The sequence below is a fragment of the Muscardinus avellanarius genome (genome assembly GCF_963383645.1).
Source record: "Muscardinus avellanarius genome assembly, chromosome: 10".
In the NCBI taxonomy this organism is placed as follows: Eukaryota; Metazoa; Chordata; class Mammalia; order Rodentia; family Gliridae; genus Muscardinus; species Muscardinus avellanarius.
In genome coordinates, this window is record NC_137796.1 from 93,355,411 (window position 1) to 93,369,096 (window position 13,686).

The window sequence follows — 13,686 nt, forward strand, 5'->3', positions numbered from 1 at the left end:
CCGGCTCCATTCCTTTCTTTCTTTTGGATTGAACCCAGGGGTATTTTACCTCTGAGTTGCACTCCCATTTTATTTTTTATTTTCCAAATAAATATTTTTTTATTTGGAAACAGGGTCTCACTAAGCTGCAGAGGCTGGCCTTGAACCTGATATTCTCCTATCTCAGCCTCCCAAGTACTGGGATGCGCCACCACTCCTGGATTCATGGGTATCACTTAAATTGGTTTGAAATATCTCCTTAGAAAGGGCTTACCGAAACGTTCTCTGTGTAAAGAAGAAGAAGAAAAAGCCGGGCGTGGTGGCACACGCTTATCATCCCAGCATTTGGGAAGCTGAGACAGGAGAATCACGGTTTACAGCCTCAGCTACTTAGTGGGGCCCTCTGCGACTTTGTGAGACCCTGTTTCAAAATAAAGAATAAAAAAATAGGGCGAGGGATGTAGCTCGGAGGTAGAATGACCTTGGGTCCCATCCCCGGTACTGCAAAATGTAAAGAAAAGCCTCATCACCTCACCTTGCTTAATGTTCATCCACAGCACTGAACATTATAATAATATATTAAATGATATTTATTGACTTCCTTGCTCGGTGTCTATTTCCTCATACCTGCTAGAATGTAAGTTCCTATGGTGCAGATTTTTGTCTATCTTGTTTATTTCTATGCCTTGTTTCCTAGCATAATGTTGGGCACATAGCAGGTGGTATGCATGAGAAAGAATTTCCCTTATTAAATTGTGTGTGTGTGTGAATGCACATTTGTACAGTGAAATTTATTATACCAAGGGAAGGTAGAGAAGGGCGGAGCGAGAGTAGATGAAAGGGTGAATGTTCAGAAGCAGTTGCTTGTCGAAGTCCTACTATGTGCCGATCACCTTTATAGGACGCAGGTCCAAGTGGGAAGACAAAGTCAACCAACCTTGGTTCTAGAATTGCGACCGTTTATTATTCCACCTTGAATTGTGCATGTGAATATATATACTCAGCACTTAGTAGGTTCTCAATAAACAGTATAGGAGTGGGGGAAATAGCACGGTGGTGTAGTTGCGGTTCATTTTAAAAATTTGTTTTCTTATTAGGCATCCATCTTCCTGGCTAAGCTAAACCTTGTAGCTGGGGTAACCGAGTGGGGTTTAATGGACGAGTGGTCTTGACACAGAGAAATGTCAGAAGATGTACCAGAAAAAGATGGGATGGCCCACATCTTTTGGCCCCTGACCACACCTCCCTTGGCACTAGCTCTTGTTTGGCCGTACCTGCGACAGTGTACACAGCTGTGATGGCCAACAGCCCGATTATGGACAGGTACAGATCCAGGTGTAAAGACTGCTGAATAAAGATGGCGCCCGCATACATGTCCACCTGTGGAGTGAGACATCGCTGGGTGAGTGAATGAATGAGCACGGGAATGAATGGTGGACACCACAGCACAGCTCCGCTCAGGCCCTTGCCTGACAAACACAGATGAGCCACAGGCTGTCTGTCTGATTCCTCCGGCCAGCTGTGGTGGAGCACATCTGTAACCCCAGTATTTGTGAGGCCCGGACGGGAGGATGGCAGGTTGGAAGCCAAACTTGGCTGCCTAGCAAAACTCTGTTTCAACATAAAAGATAAAATAGGGCTTGGGTTCTAGTTCAGAGGTAAAATGCCCCTAGATTCAATCCCTAGTTTCTGTGAAAAAGTAACACATTCATTAGTCCCGTGCCAGATGAGGAGTGTCAAACTGGAGCCACGTGGGAAATTTGAGACCCTGCCTGCGCTAATGGGGTCAGTTCTAGCTTCTACTCCTAGTCTTCTTACACTCCCTCCTCCACAGGAAAACCCCCCAACACCATCATGATCACAGTACCATTCTCTTCCCCATTGAAACTATTTATTCAGCCGGGCGTGGTGGCACACGCTTGAAATCCCAGTACTTGGGAGGCTAAGACAGGAGGATCATAGGTTCAAAGCCAGCCTCAGCAATTTAGTGAGGCCCTCTGAAACTTAGTGAGACCCTCTTTCAAAAATGAAGAATAGCCGGGCGTGGTGGCGCACACTTGTAATCCCCATGCTTGGGAGGCGGAGACAGGAGGATCGCACAGGTTCAAAGCCAGCCGTGCTGGCTTAAGAGACCCTGTTTCCAAATAAAAAAGTATAAAATGGGTCTTGGAGTGTAGCCTGGAGGTAGAAGGGCTTAGTGGGGTAGGAACCCCACTACCACCAAAAAAAAAAAAAAGAAGAAGAAGAAGAAGAAGAAAATGGGGTTAGAGCCAGGCGTGGTGGCGCACGCTTGTAATCCCCGTGCTTGGGAAGCAGAGACAGGAGGATCACGCAGGTTCGAAGCCAGCCTCGCAGGCTTAAGAGATCCTGTTTCCAAATAAAAATAGGTCTGGGAGTGTAGCCTGGAGGTAGAAGGGCTTCCAGGAACCCCAGTACCACCAAAAAAAAAAAAAAAAACAACAACAAAAAAACTTTATTTATGTACTTATTCATTTAATTATTTGGGTGACACTGGGGATTGAATCCAGGGCCATTCTACCTCTAAGCTATACCCCCCAGCCCCCCCTTTATATTTTATTTTGCTGTGTGTGTGTGTGTACACGCACACACACGTACGACTGAATGTAGGCACATTCTACCTCAGAGTTACACCGCCAGCCCTACTCTATTTTTTATTTTGAAATATGGTCCCATTAAGTTGCGGAGGGCCTCACCAAGTTCTAGAAGCTGGCTGCGTCTGCGATCCTCTTGACTCGGTCTCCCAAGTACCGGGATTACAAGTGTGCATCACACACCTGGCTTTTTTTTATTATTATGAAATGTGTCTCACTAAATTGCTGAAGGTCTTGTTAAGTTGCTGAGGCTGGACTTGAACCTTCAATCCTCCTGTTTCAACTTCCCGAGTTCTGGGATTACAGAGAGGCACCCTTATGCCTGAACCCATTAAAAGGCCTTCACATTCCCCCATTGGCTCCAAGGTAAAGGCTGACTAAATCAGCCAGGCCCCTGATAATGCATCTGCCCTTTGGCCTTATGGCCTTCATCCCATTTCCTACTCCAAGAGTTCTGGGCTATCCGTTTCCCCAACATGTGTGGCCCATCCATCTGGAATGCCCGTCCCCTTTCTCTAACTGGAAAACTCCTCCTGAGACCCAACTGCCCTGTCAGGCATGGCTGCGCCTGCACTTCTCACCCAGCGGACATCCCAGAAAGAACGGAGTCTGTTATGGTTTGGGTGGAGCGGGATTCCTTCTATGCCAGTCCACCACCCTCTGTGCGGCATGAGCCAGGCCTGCTGAGCATGTGCCTGGAGGCTGTAGCACCCCGGTCCTTTGCCAGTTTCCAGGAGAACTGCCCATCCAAAGGTCAGGGCGAGGCGGGCCAAGTGGCCATAAGCACATCTGATTAAGAGCTAATCATTGCCTAATCTCAGGAAGATCACGGGCCGGTGGGGTTCTTGGCAGTCGTTCAGTGAGTCTCACCACTCTGAGTGTGCAAAAGAAGGGGTGGCCAGCGGAGTCCTGCCCTCTGCCACACCTTTCTCCAATCTCCTGGCCGCTTCCTGCACAGCACCAGGAGGGGAGGGGAAGTGATAGGGAGGAGACACCCCCAGAGGGACCGCGCCTCATCATCTCCGCATCAGCTGCTGACTAAGGGATTGCCGGTGGTAAGTGGTCCTCCACGTACCGAGATCTTGGTGAAGATGTAGATGAAGAGGTAGAGCACAGCCAAGATGATGGGGATCCTGCTGCCACCAAAGCGCTTCCTGATGTACTCCGGCATCGTGGTGACCTGGGGCAGAGCAGAGTGGGCACCACCCCGCCGACCTCAGCCCCTGGCCCCAGCCCCAGCCGCCCCCTCCGCAGACTCGGAACCAGCAAGGACCTTTCTGTGATTCTCAATGGGAGGCTTATGAAGGAAGAGGAGAAAATGGAGGCTAAGGAGCGGGCTATGAAGGAATTGGGGTTTGGTGCAGGGGTATGTGGCCAGCTAGTGCATTTTCAAACATAAAACGTGTGTATACCACATGTCATTTGCTGTAGCTTCTATTAAAAAAAAACTGGGGGTATTCTACCACTGAGCTAAACCTGTAGCCCTTTTATATTTATTTTTATTTTTATTTTTGCAGTGCTGGGGATGGAACCCAGGGGCATTGTACCTCCAAGCTACACCCCAGCCCTATTTTCTGTTCTTTACTTTGAAACAGGGTCTCACTGAGTTGCAGAGGGCCTCACTAAGTAGCTGTTTTCAAACCCAGATCCTCCTGTCTTAGCTTCCCAAATGCTGGGATTATAAGCATGCACCACCACACCTGACTTAATTTTTGTTTTTGAGACAGGGTCTTACTAACTTGATTCCATTTATATACAATTTAAAAAAGGAAAAACTAAATAGTATTGCTCAGGAGTGCATCATTAAAAATATAAAGTAGAACAAGGAGCTGGGCATGGTGGTGCATACCTGTAATCCCAGTATTTGGAAGGCTGAGACAGGAGGATTGTGGTTTGAGGACAGCCTCAGCAACTTATTGAGACTCTCAGCAACTCAGCGAGACCTTGTTTTAAGACAGAAAATAAAAGCCGGGTGTGGTGGCACACGCTTGTAATCCCCATGCTTGGAAGGCAGAGACAGGAGGATCATGCTGGTTCGAAGCCAGCCGCGCTGGCTTAAGAGACCCTGTTTCCAAATAAAAAAGTATAAAACATAGGTCTGGGAGTGTACCCCAGAGGTAGAAGGGTTTCCAGGAACCTCAGTACCACAAAATAAATAAATAAACAAATAAATAAATAAATAAATAAATCAGAAAATAAAAAGGGCTGGGGGTGGAGCTCAGAGATTAGAATGTTCCTGGGTGGTACTGGGTTCAATCCTCAGTACCACCAAACAAAACAAAAACAAAAACAAGGCAAGAACCCAGACCCGCAAAGAAAAAAAAAATGAGTATTTTCTTTCTCTCTCTCTCTCTCTTTTTTTTTTTTTTTTAAGTACAGGGGATAAAACCCAGGGGCATTCTACCTCTGAGTTCTTGGGAGGCTGAGACAGGAGGATCAAAGGTTTGTGGCCAGCCTCGGCTACTTAGTGAGGCCCTCTGCAAAGTAGTGAGGCCCTGTTTCAAAATAAAGAATAAAGCCGGGCATGGTGGCGCACGCTTGTAATCCCAGCATTTGGGAGGCTGAGACCGGAGGATCACAGTTCGCGGACAGCCTCAGCTACTTTTAGTGAGGCCCTCCGCAACTCAGTGAGACCCTGTTTCAAAATAAAGAATAAAAAATAGGGCTGGGGGTGCAGCTCGGAGGTCGAATGCCCCTGGGTTCCATCCCAGACCCGCAAATAAAGAATAAAAGAATCGGGCTGGGGGGAGGGGGTAGCTCAGAGGTAGAATGCTCCTGGGTCCAATTCCCAGTATCACACACACAAAAACCAAACCAAACAAAAACAAAAATAAAGAAACATATAAACCCCTAGACAAGCCACTCTAAATGGTTACCCACTTGGGAACCCTTACTTCTGGGTGTCTCTGTCATCTGTCTGTCTGTCTCTCTCAGGTTGTGACACGCACTGGAAATCAAGGCTCCAAGAGTCCTAGGGTGGCCTGCACCCCTCTCTTTTTGGGAGAAAGCAGTTTGGCTTGGGCTCCTCCCAAGTAGTGTCCAGAAGGCAGCTGCCCGACACCAGGACTGCCTGAAAGATGATCTGCCTCCTTTTCCCTCTCTCTTCTCTTTAGTATAAACTCCCTGCTTGCCTTTCTGTTGTCTGTGTCATCCTTTATACCTCGTAGACAAGAACCACAGTAGGAGAAAATATGTCCATTTCACCAATACCACACAAAAAAAAAAAAACAACTCCAAAATGAAACATCTTTCGAGCCACGCCTTTCCCAGCCTCTGAATGCGCGCCGTACCTCGGCTGCTGGTTTCTGGGCAGGAGGGGCTCAGGATGGGTTCCTCGTGGTGCCACCCATGCGTCATCCCTCCCCAGGGCGGGGACTCTCAGTGGCTGTTTGGTGGACTTTCTTGAGTGGGAGGGAGTGTATGCAGGGCTGGCCTTCCCAAGGGGTCCCCCATTCCACAGCACCCGATCCCCTCAGACTCACCTGGCCGGCAATGTAGATGGGAAGGAAGACCCAGGACAACATCAGCACAGAAAATAAACCCTGCCCAAGAAAACACAGCTCACATTAAGCTGTCCATTTGGTGTAAGCCTGTAGTATCGGGACTTGGGAGGCTGAGGCAGGAGGATCACAGGTTTGAGGTCAGTACATGCTAATTTATGAGACTGCTTTTTCCTTTTATAGTTCTTTTTTCTTTTTTCTTTTTGGTACTAGGGAGTAAACTCAGGAGCAATCGACCTCAGAGCCATACCTCAGCCCCTTTCATTTTTTATTTTGAAACAAGGTCTTGCTAAGTTGTGGAGGCTGCCTTGAACTTGTGATACGCCTTTCTCAGCTTCCCAAGTCCTGGGATTATAAGTGTGTACCACTGTACCTGGTTTATGAGACCTTTCTTCAAAGTAAAAAATTAAAATAAAGGTCTGAGGGTGTAGCTCAGATGCAGAACCCCCACCCTGAGTTTAATCCCCAGTAAAACACCACACACACACACACACACACACACACACACACACACACACTGTCATTATGATGAAGAAGATAATCCTTAATTAATGCAGTGCCCCTTCTTATGAAAAATTCTGGTGTGAATTCTGCTATGTAGGAGTGTGTCCTGCCTCTTGGGTATCTTTAGGGTAGCAAAAGGATCATATAATTTTATTTTATTTATTTGTTTGTTTATTGTGGTACTGGGATGGAACCCAGAGGGCTGCTACCTCCAGGCTACACTCCCAGACCTTTTTTTTTTTAAAAACAGGGTCTCACTAAGTTGCTGAGAGCCTCACTACGTATAACTGAGGCTGGCTTTGAACCTGCGTGATCCTCTTGTCTCAGCCTCCCAAGCGCGGGAATTACAAGTGTGCACCACCATGCCTGGCTAGTTTTTGTGATGGCCAACTGATGGCTAAAATATACAGAAATACCCTCCAATTCCTGTATTAATTTCTTTTTTCTTCCTTTACAAGGGAGAGGTTCTGCGGCCCCTTCTTCACATCCCATTTGGACCCTTGGTCTTACAGACCCGCTCCGAGCTAACGCAGGGAGGCCTGCAGTTTACAGACCCAGCTGAATTTGGCTCACCAGCCCCCCCCCCTTGACCTTCCTATTTGTTTTCTCAAAAAACACTGCTCTGTTTTTCAAGTGCAGGGTATTCACACGCTCCCCCAGCTTCCAGCTCTCAGGCAGAAGTAAGGTGTCTTTGCCCTGGGTAAAATGTACCAGTATTGGGAATGGCTTAGGAAGATTTGAGAAAGCTCTGATTATCAATAGATATATTTCAAATATAATTATGTCAAAATGGCAGACCTGGGGAAAGGAAGACTTGGTCTTGGTTTCGGTCAGGAAGCAAACAGCTGTTGAAACCTAGATTGACTTAGCCAAAAGTAATTAGCAAGTCCATAGGAGAGGGGAGCTAGGACTTCCTCTGTCTAAAGACAGATCTACATAATAATTAGATAATCTAGCTAGGATGGGAGGAGGGGGTTGACCTGACCTTTGATCATGACCTTCTTGAAAAGAGACCTAGGCGGAAAGGACACCTGGGCTCCACCTCGGCAGGGAAATAAGGGGAGGAACCTTACAGGGTTTTTACTATGTCAGAATTACATGAACAAAATGGAGGTCATGTGTATAAAAAAGCCGGGTCCACGTGTTGTATCTTTGGTCAATTCGTTCGAATTGCCCCCCGACCCGTGCCATTTCTGAATGGCACGGGGCTTTAACTGTCTTCTGGATTTCTATCTTTTTAATAAACTTCTTTAAATCTTCAGCAAGAGTCCGGGCTATTGTGTATTTACCCTTAGCTCAGGACAAGAACCCGCAGTTTTTCTGTTTTTCTGTTTTGGGTTTTTTTGTGTGTGTGTTTTGAGGAAAATTGTATCCAGAACCCTAACAGGGGTCCTCAGGGACAGTTACCCCAAAACCATATCACCTCAAACCGTAACATATTATACTTACACAAAGCTCATAAGCCAGTACAGAAATGCCCACAGCTGAACCTGAGCCCGCCAGGCCAAGGAAATGTCCACTTCCAATATTGCTGGCAAACAAGGATGCACCCACCTGTGAGGAGACTGCTGGTGAGACCGCGGAGCCAAGGTCGGGGTGACTGCCCCACCTCCAGTTCTGTCCAGCTCCAGGGACCAAGACGGAAAGACAAGTTGGGAAGGCAGAACCCATCTCTACCCTATCTGCCATCTTTCTTTGAATTAGAAAAAAGACTCTCCTTCCCCTATTCTGTGCCTCAACCTACCAGAAGTGGTTTAATGGTTTGGATCTGAGGTATCCCCCAGCCCTCACAGAAACGGGATGGCAATGTGGGAAGTGGGGCCTGGTCATAATCCCAGCTTGGTCGTAACCCCACTGTAATGGATTTATCTGGGTGGTGGTCCAGGCCCATAGGGTGTGTCTAGAGAGGATGAGTCCCTGGGGCTGTGGCCTTGGGATTCTACATGGTTCCTCCTCTCTCTGCTAGCACTCTCTAGCTTTTGGCCTCCACAATGTGCGAGCGAAGCCTCTGACTCTCCCTTTCTCTGCTTCCCACGGCAATGCCCTGGACCCATGGTCCCCAGCCTTACACGTGTACCAGTATTGGGAATGGCCTAGGAAGATTCGAGAAAGCTCTGATTATTAATATATTTCAAAAATTGGTGAAAGGACCTGGTTTATGCCAAAAAAAAAAACCAGGCAACTATTCCAGTGTAAATTAACCTAGCTAAAGGTAATTAGCAAGTCTATAGGAGAGGGGAACTAGGACTTCCTCATCCTCATTCTAAAGACAGGTTTACATAATTGGATAATCTAGCTAGGATGGGAGGAGGGGACTGATCTTTGTAAAAGACACCTTGGTGGGAAAGTAAGGGAGGAGCTTTACAGGGATCTTTACTACGTCAGAATTACGTGAACAAGATGGAGGGTGTCGTGTATAAAAAGTCTGTTCTGTGTTTTGTATCTTGGTGCATTTGTTCGAACCACCCCCTCATGAAGGGTAACATGAGGCTGTAACCATCTTCTATATTTCTATCTTTTTAATAAACTCATTTAAATCTTCAGCAAGAGTCCGGGCTATTGCATATTTATCCTTAGCTCGGGACAAGAACCCCTGCCTTTTATCTTTTTATCTTTTTGTGTTTTGAGGGAAATTGTGTCCGGGACCCTAACAGGGGTCCCGGGGGACAGTTTCCAAAATCATAACATCATCTTCTCAAACGTAACAACATGGGCTGACCTCTGAAACTGTGAGCTAATATGTCTGCCTTCCTCTAAGCTACTGGTCAAGTCTTTTAGATTACATCAGTGAAAATGCTGATGAATACAAGTTGTTACCACCAGTGCGCGCAGTGCTACAGTAAATATCTGCCATGGCTAAGGTTGGAATTGCAGGGCTCAGAGGTGTACCGGTGCAGGCTGAACAACTGTATGTAGCGTTGGGAGGTGGGGGGAAGGAACAATGAGAGGCATTGCAGAAAATGCTTCTGAATGAAATCCAGGAACCCTGTGTTACTTCCCTGCTCTGCTTCTAACTTAGCAAAGTACTTAGTCTTCCTTCTGGTCCAAGGCTATGCTCAGTGATTTTGATCCCTGGTCTCTGTTGATTGGACTGGACAGGCCTGGGCACCTGGCCCAAGCCAGGACCTTTATATTCCCTCTCCTGAGAATCTGGAACTGGAATTCAGTATCTTCTGGTCCCTTGAAGGGGAAACCAGGGAGGTGTGTAGGTGGGAAGGGCAGAAGTCTGCTCACCAGGTCATCTGCTAAGAGAGGAGAAGGGAGAAGGAAGAGAGGCCAAGACGGAGACAGAGACAGGCAGTGGGGAGAGGAAGGAGGAGGAAGAGGGAGAAGAAATGGAGGAGGAGGAGAAAGGGGATGATGAAGAAGAGAAGGAGGAAGAAGAGAAGGAGGAGGAGGAGGAGGAGGAGGAGGAGGAGGAGGAGGAGGAGGAGGAGGGAGAGAACTAGAATGAAGTTGTCATGGTTTTCATTGATTTTCTTCCTTTCTTTTGATTCTTTGCGTATGGTGCTGGGGATTGAACCCAGGGGCGTTCTACCTCCAAGCTACATCCCCAGCCCTATTTTTTTATTCTTTATTTTGAAACAAAGTCTTACTAAATTGCAGAGGACGTCACTAAGTAGCTGAGGCTGGCTGCAAAACCAGATCTCCGAAGTGCTGGGATTACAAGTGTGTACCACCACGCCCGACTCCCATTGATTTTCTAGCGTCTGGTTCTCATCAAATTCAATTCCATTGATCTACATATCTGTCCTTCTGCCAGGATCTCACTTTCTTGGTTACTGTAGCTCTGTACTATGTTTTGAAATCAGGAAGCATACAATTATTTACAGTATTCCCTTATGACTTTTTAAAAATTATTTCTGAAGTGCTCACTGTAATGTCTCCTCTTTCGTTCTTGACTTCAGTTGTTTGCATTTTTGCATTTTCTTTCTTTTCTTCTTGGTCAACATGGCTAGGAGTTGGTTGCTTTTGTTGACCTCTGCAAAGAGCCAACTTTAGATAATATTGTCTCTACTCTCAATTTTATTTATCTCCACTCTAATTTTTGTTATTTCCTCTGTTCTGCTTGCTTTAGGTTTAGTCTGTGCTTCTTTTTCTAGTTAATGTGAAATGGTTTCATGTCTTTCTTCTTTTCCTCTGTGCTGCACCACTAGCCCCCTTTTTTAGTTTAAAACAGGGTTTTGCTAAGTTACTGAGGGTCTTGCTATATGCTAAGCCTGGCTTAGAACCCACAATCTTTCTGTCTCAGCCTTGCAAGTGCTGAGATTGCGAGCGTGCGCCATCCTGCCCGCTGCCTTTCTTCTTTTTTAGTGTGGGTACTAACCTTTTAAATTTTCCTCTAAGCACTGCTTTAGCTGCATCCCATAAATTTCCATATGCTGTGTTTTTGTTTCAATTGTATCAAAATATTTTCTAATTCCTTTGTGATGCCTTCCTGGGTCTGTTGGTTACTTAGAAATATATTGTTTGATTTCCATAGAGTTGCACACATTTGTGAATGTCTTAGACTTCCTTCTGGTAGTAATTTCTAATTTCATTCCATTGTGGAGAGACACCAAACTCTATTATTTCTTCTCTTTCTCTGGTGTGTGTGTGTGTGTGTGTGTGTGTGTGTGTGTGTGTGTGTGTTTGGTGCTGGGGATTGAACCCATGAGCATCCTTCCTCTGAGCTATACCTGAAGCACATGTTATTTTTTATTTGGAAACAGGGTCTCGTCAAGTTGCTGAAAGCCTCACTAAGTTGCTAGGGCTAGCTTCGAACCTGTAATCCTCCTGTCTCAGCCTCCCAAGTACTGGGATTACAGGCGTGTACCATCATGCCTGGCTGTTTATATTCTTTCAATCACTTTTAAGTTTATTGACAGTTATTTATGGCTTAACATATAGTTTATCCTGGAGAATGTTCCATGTGCACTTAAGAATGTGTATTTTGCTGTTGTTGGATGTATATGTGTATAAATATATATATGTATATGTGCATAAATAAAATATATATGTCTCATAGATATATGAGAGAGAGAACAGTTGGAAAAATCAGGTCATTAGGTCCTAGTGATATTGCCTGAGCCCCTCTATTCAACCATACTTGAAACCAGTTACATCTAGATTTTTCCCTTACATGAACTGATAAGTTCTCATTTTTGTTTCAGCAGACTCGAGTCAGAGCTAAATCTTCCCTAGTTTAGACTGTGGCTTCCAGACCCTGTGGAACCAGATAGTCCCAAGACAGAATATGAGTACTTGAAGGTTCTTTGAGAAGTGACCTTAGTTGAACCTGAGACCTAAACTTACCGGCCACCACACCATGCTCCCTCCAGCCAGGAAGTAGCCTTTCACCGTGTCTCTTTTGGTCTTCACTGTGGACTGAAACAAAGAAGGGTGGGTTGAGGAAAGTTGTCAGCAATCAGATGCATACCCCAACAGCCTGGGGCAGGGACTGCAAACTGGGAGGCTGGCAGGCCAGGTCTGGATGTTGGACACATTTTTGTCTGACCCATGGGCTTTTTAAAAAAAATGGTTAGTATGATTCTTTCTTGCTTGCTTGCTTGCTTGCTTTTTCTTTCTTTCTTTTTTTCTTTCTTCTTTTTCTTTGTGTGTGTGTGGGACTGGGGAAAAAACCCAGAGGTAATCTACTTCTGAGTTACACCCCCAACCCTTGTTTTTTTTTTTATCTTTTTTGTGTGTGTGTGTGTGGTATTGGGGGTGCAGCCCAGAGGCTTTTTCTACCTCTGGACTATACTCCCAGACCTATTTTATACTTTATTTGGAAACAGAGTCACTAAGTTGCTGAGAGCATCACTAAGTAGCTGAGGCTGGCTTCAAACCTGTGCGATCGTCCTGTCTCAGCCTCCCAAGTACTGAGATTATAAGTGTGCACCACCATGCCCAGTTTATTTTTATTTTGAAACAGAATTTGCTAAGTTGCTGAAGCTGACCTTGAACCTGCAATTCTCCTACTTCCACCTCCTAAGTACTGGGATTATAGGAGTGCATTGCCAGGCCCAGAGAGGTTGTTTCTTTATCTAAAAAGTGGAGATAGTGTCTCCATTCTCAGGGCTTGTGCTAACTACATGAGATAAGATAACATAAACAAAACCCTTGACCTAGCTATTTGTGGTAAACTATTAATGCATTTTTTCAGTACTGAGGATTGAACCCTGGGGCATTCTACCTCCAAGTTATACCCCCAACCCTATTTATCATTCTTTATTTTGAAACAGACTGGCTGAGAACCTATGATCCTTTTGTCTCGGCCTCCCAAGTACTGGGATTACAAGAGTGTGCACCTCTAGGCCTGGATCAATGCATTTTTTAAATTTTAGAGTTTGGATTGCTCTAAGACCTAGAGTTTATTATCTTCGAAACAATGGAGTAAACTCCAGATGTGTAGCCAAATATTCCCCAGCCAGCCTGCCATGGCCTGACTTACCCATATTCCAACAGCCATGACAAAGATGAAGTATAGAACCAGTACTGCGATGTCCCAGGACTCCAGGCTCTGCTGGGGAAATGCTTCCAGGGGATCTGACTGTGGAGGGCTGGTAGTGGTGCTCTCCATGGTGCTGAATGAGCCCTCTGACCCTGGGAAGCACAAACACGGGTCAGATTGCAGATCCCAGAGCCCTCCCTTCACCCCTTCTGTGTCTGCCACACAGTCCAGGCATCTGAGAAAGAGGAACCACGTGGAGAGAAGTGTGGTAGAGAGCTTCAGGAAGACAGGTCCAACCAACCAGTCTCCTCGCTCATTCATTCAACAAGTGTTTACGAGGAAGTCACCTCACTCAGTTGATCTTATTACCAATTCAACCACCCACTTGGCAAAATATAAAGGACAAATAATTTAGTCATGCTGCTGATTTCAGCATCCTCTTCCACCTGGTAGGTGCACTACAGGGCGAGAAGCACACTGGGTGTGGTGGTGCACACCTGTGATCCCCGTACTTGGGAGACTGAGACAGGAGGATCACAGGTTCAAAGGACAAACTCAGCAAGTAGTAGAACTCTCAGCAACCTGATGAAACCCTGATTCAAGATAAAAATTAAATAGGGCTGACATAGCTTAGAGGTAGAATGCTGAGTTCAATCCT

The 13,686-nt window shown here is 45.9% G+C and overlaps 1 protein-coding gene across 1 annotated transcript in view; it reads right to left on the reverse strand.

Moving 5' to 3' along the window:
* The window catches only part of SLC5A11 (solute carrier family 5 member 11), a gene marked incomplete at both ends in the record, with an annotated part of 34,917 nt that extends 21,760 nt beyond the window's left edge, over positions 1-13,157 (reverse strand). The window contains 6 exons of the mRNA XM_080704213.1: positions 1,254-1,359; positions 3,667-3,771; positions 6,074-6,133; positions 8,045-8,149; positions 11,891-11,962; positions 13,029-13,157. Of these exons, the coding sequence (XP_080560339.1) occupies positions 1,254-1,359; positions 3,667-3,771; positions 6,074-6,133; positions 8,045-8,149; positions 11,891-11,962; positions 13,029-13,157 (577 nt within the window). The remainder of the gene's footprint in view (positions 1-1,253; positions 1,360-3,666; positions 3,772-6,073; positions 6,134-8,044; positions 8,150-11,890; positions 11,963-13,028) is intronic.
* Between the last annotated feature and the right edge of the window lie 529 nt (positions 13,158-13,686).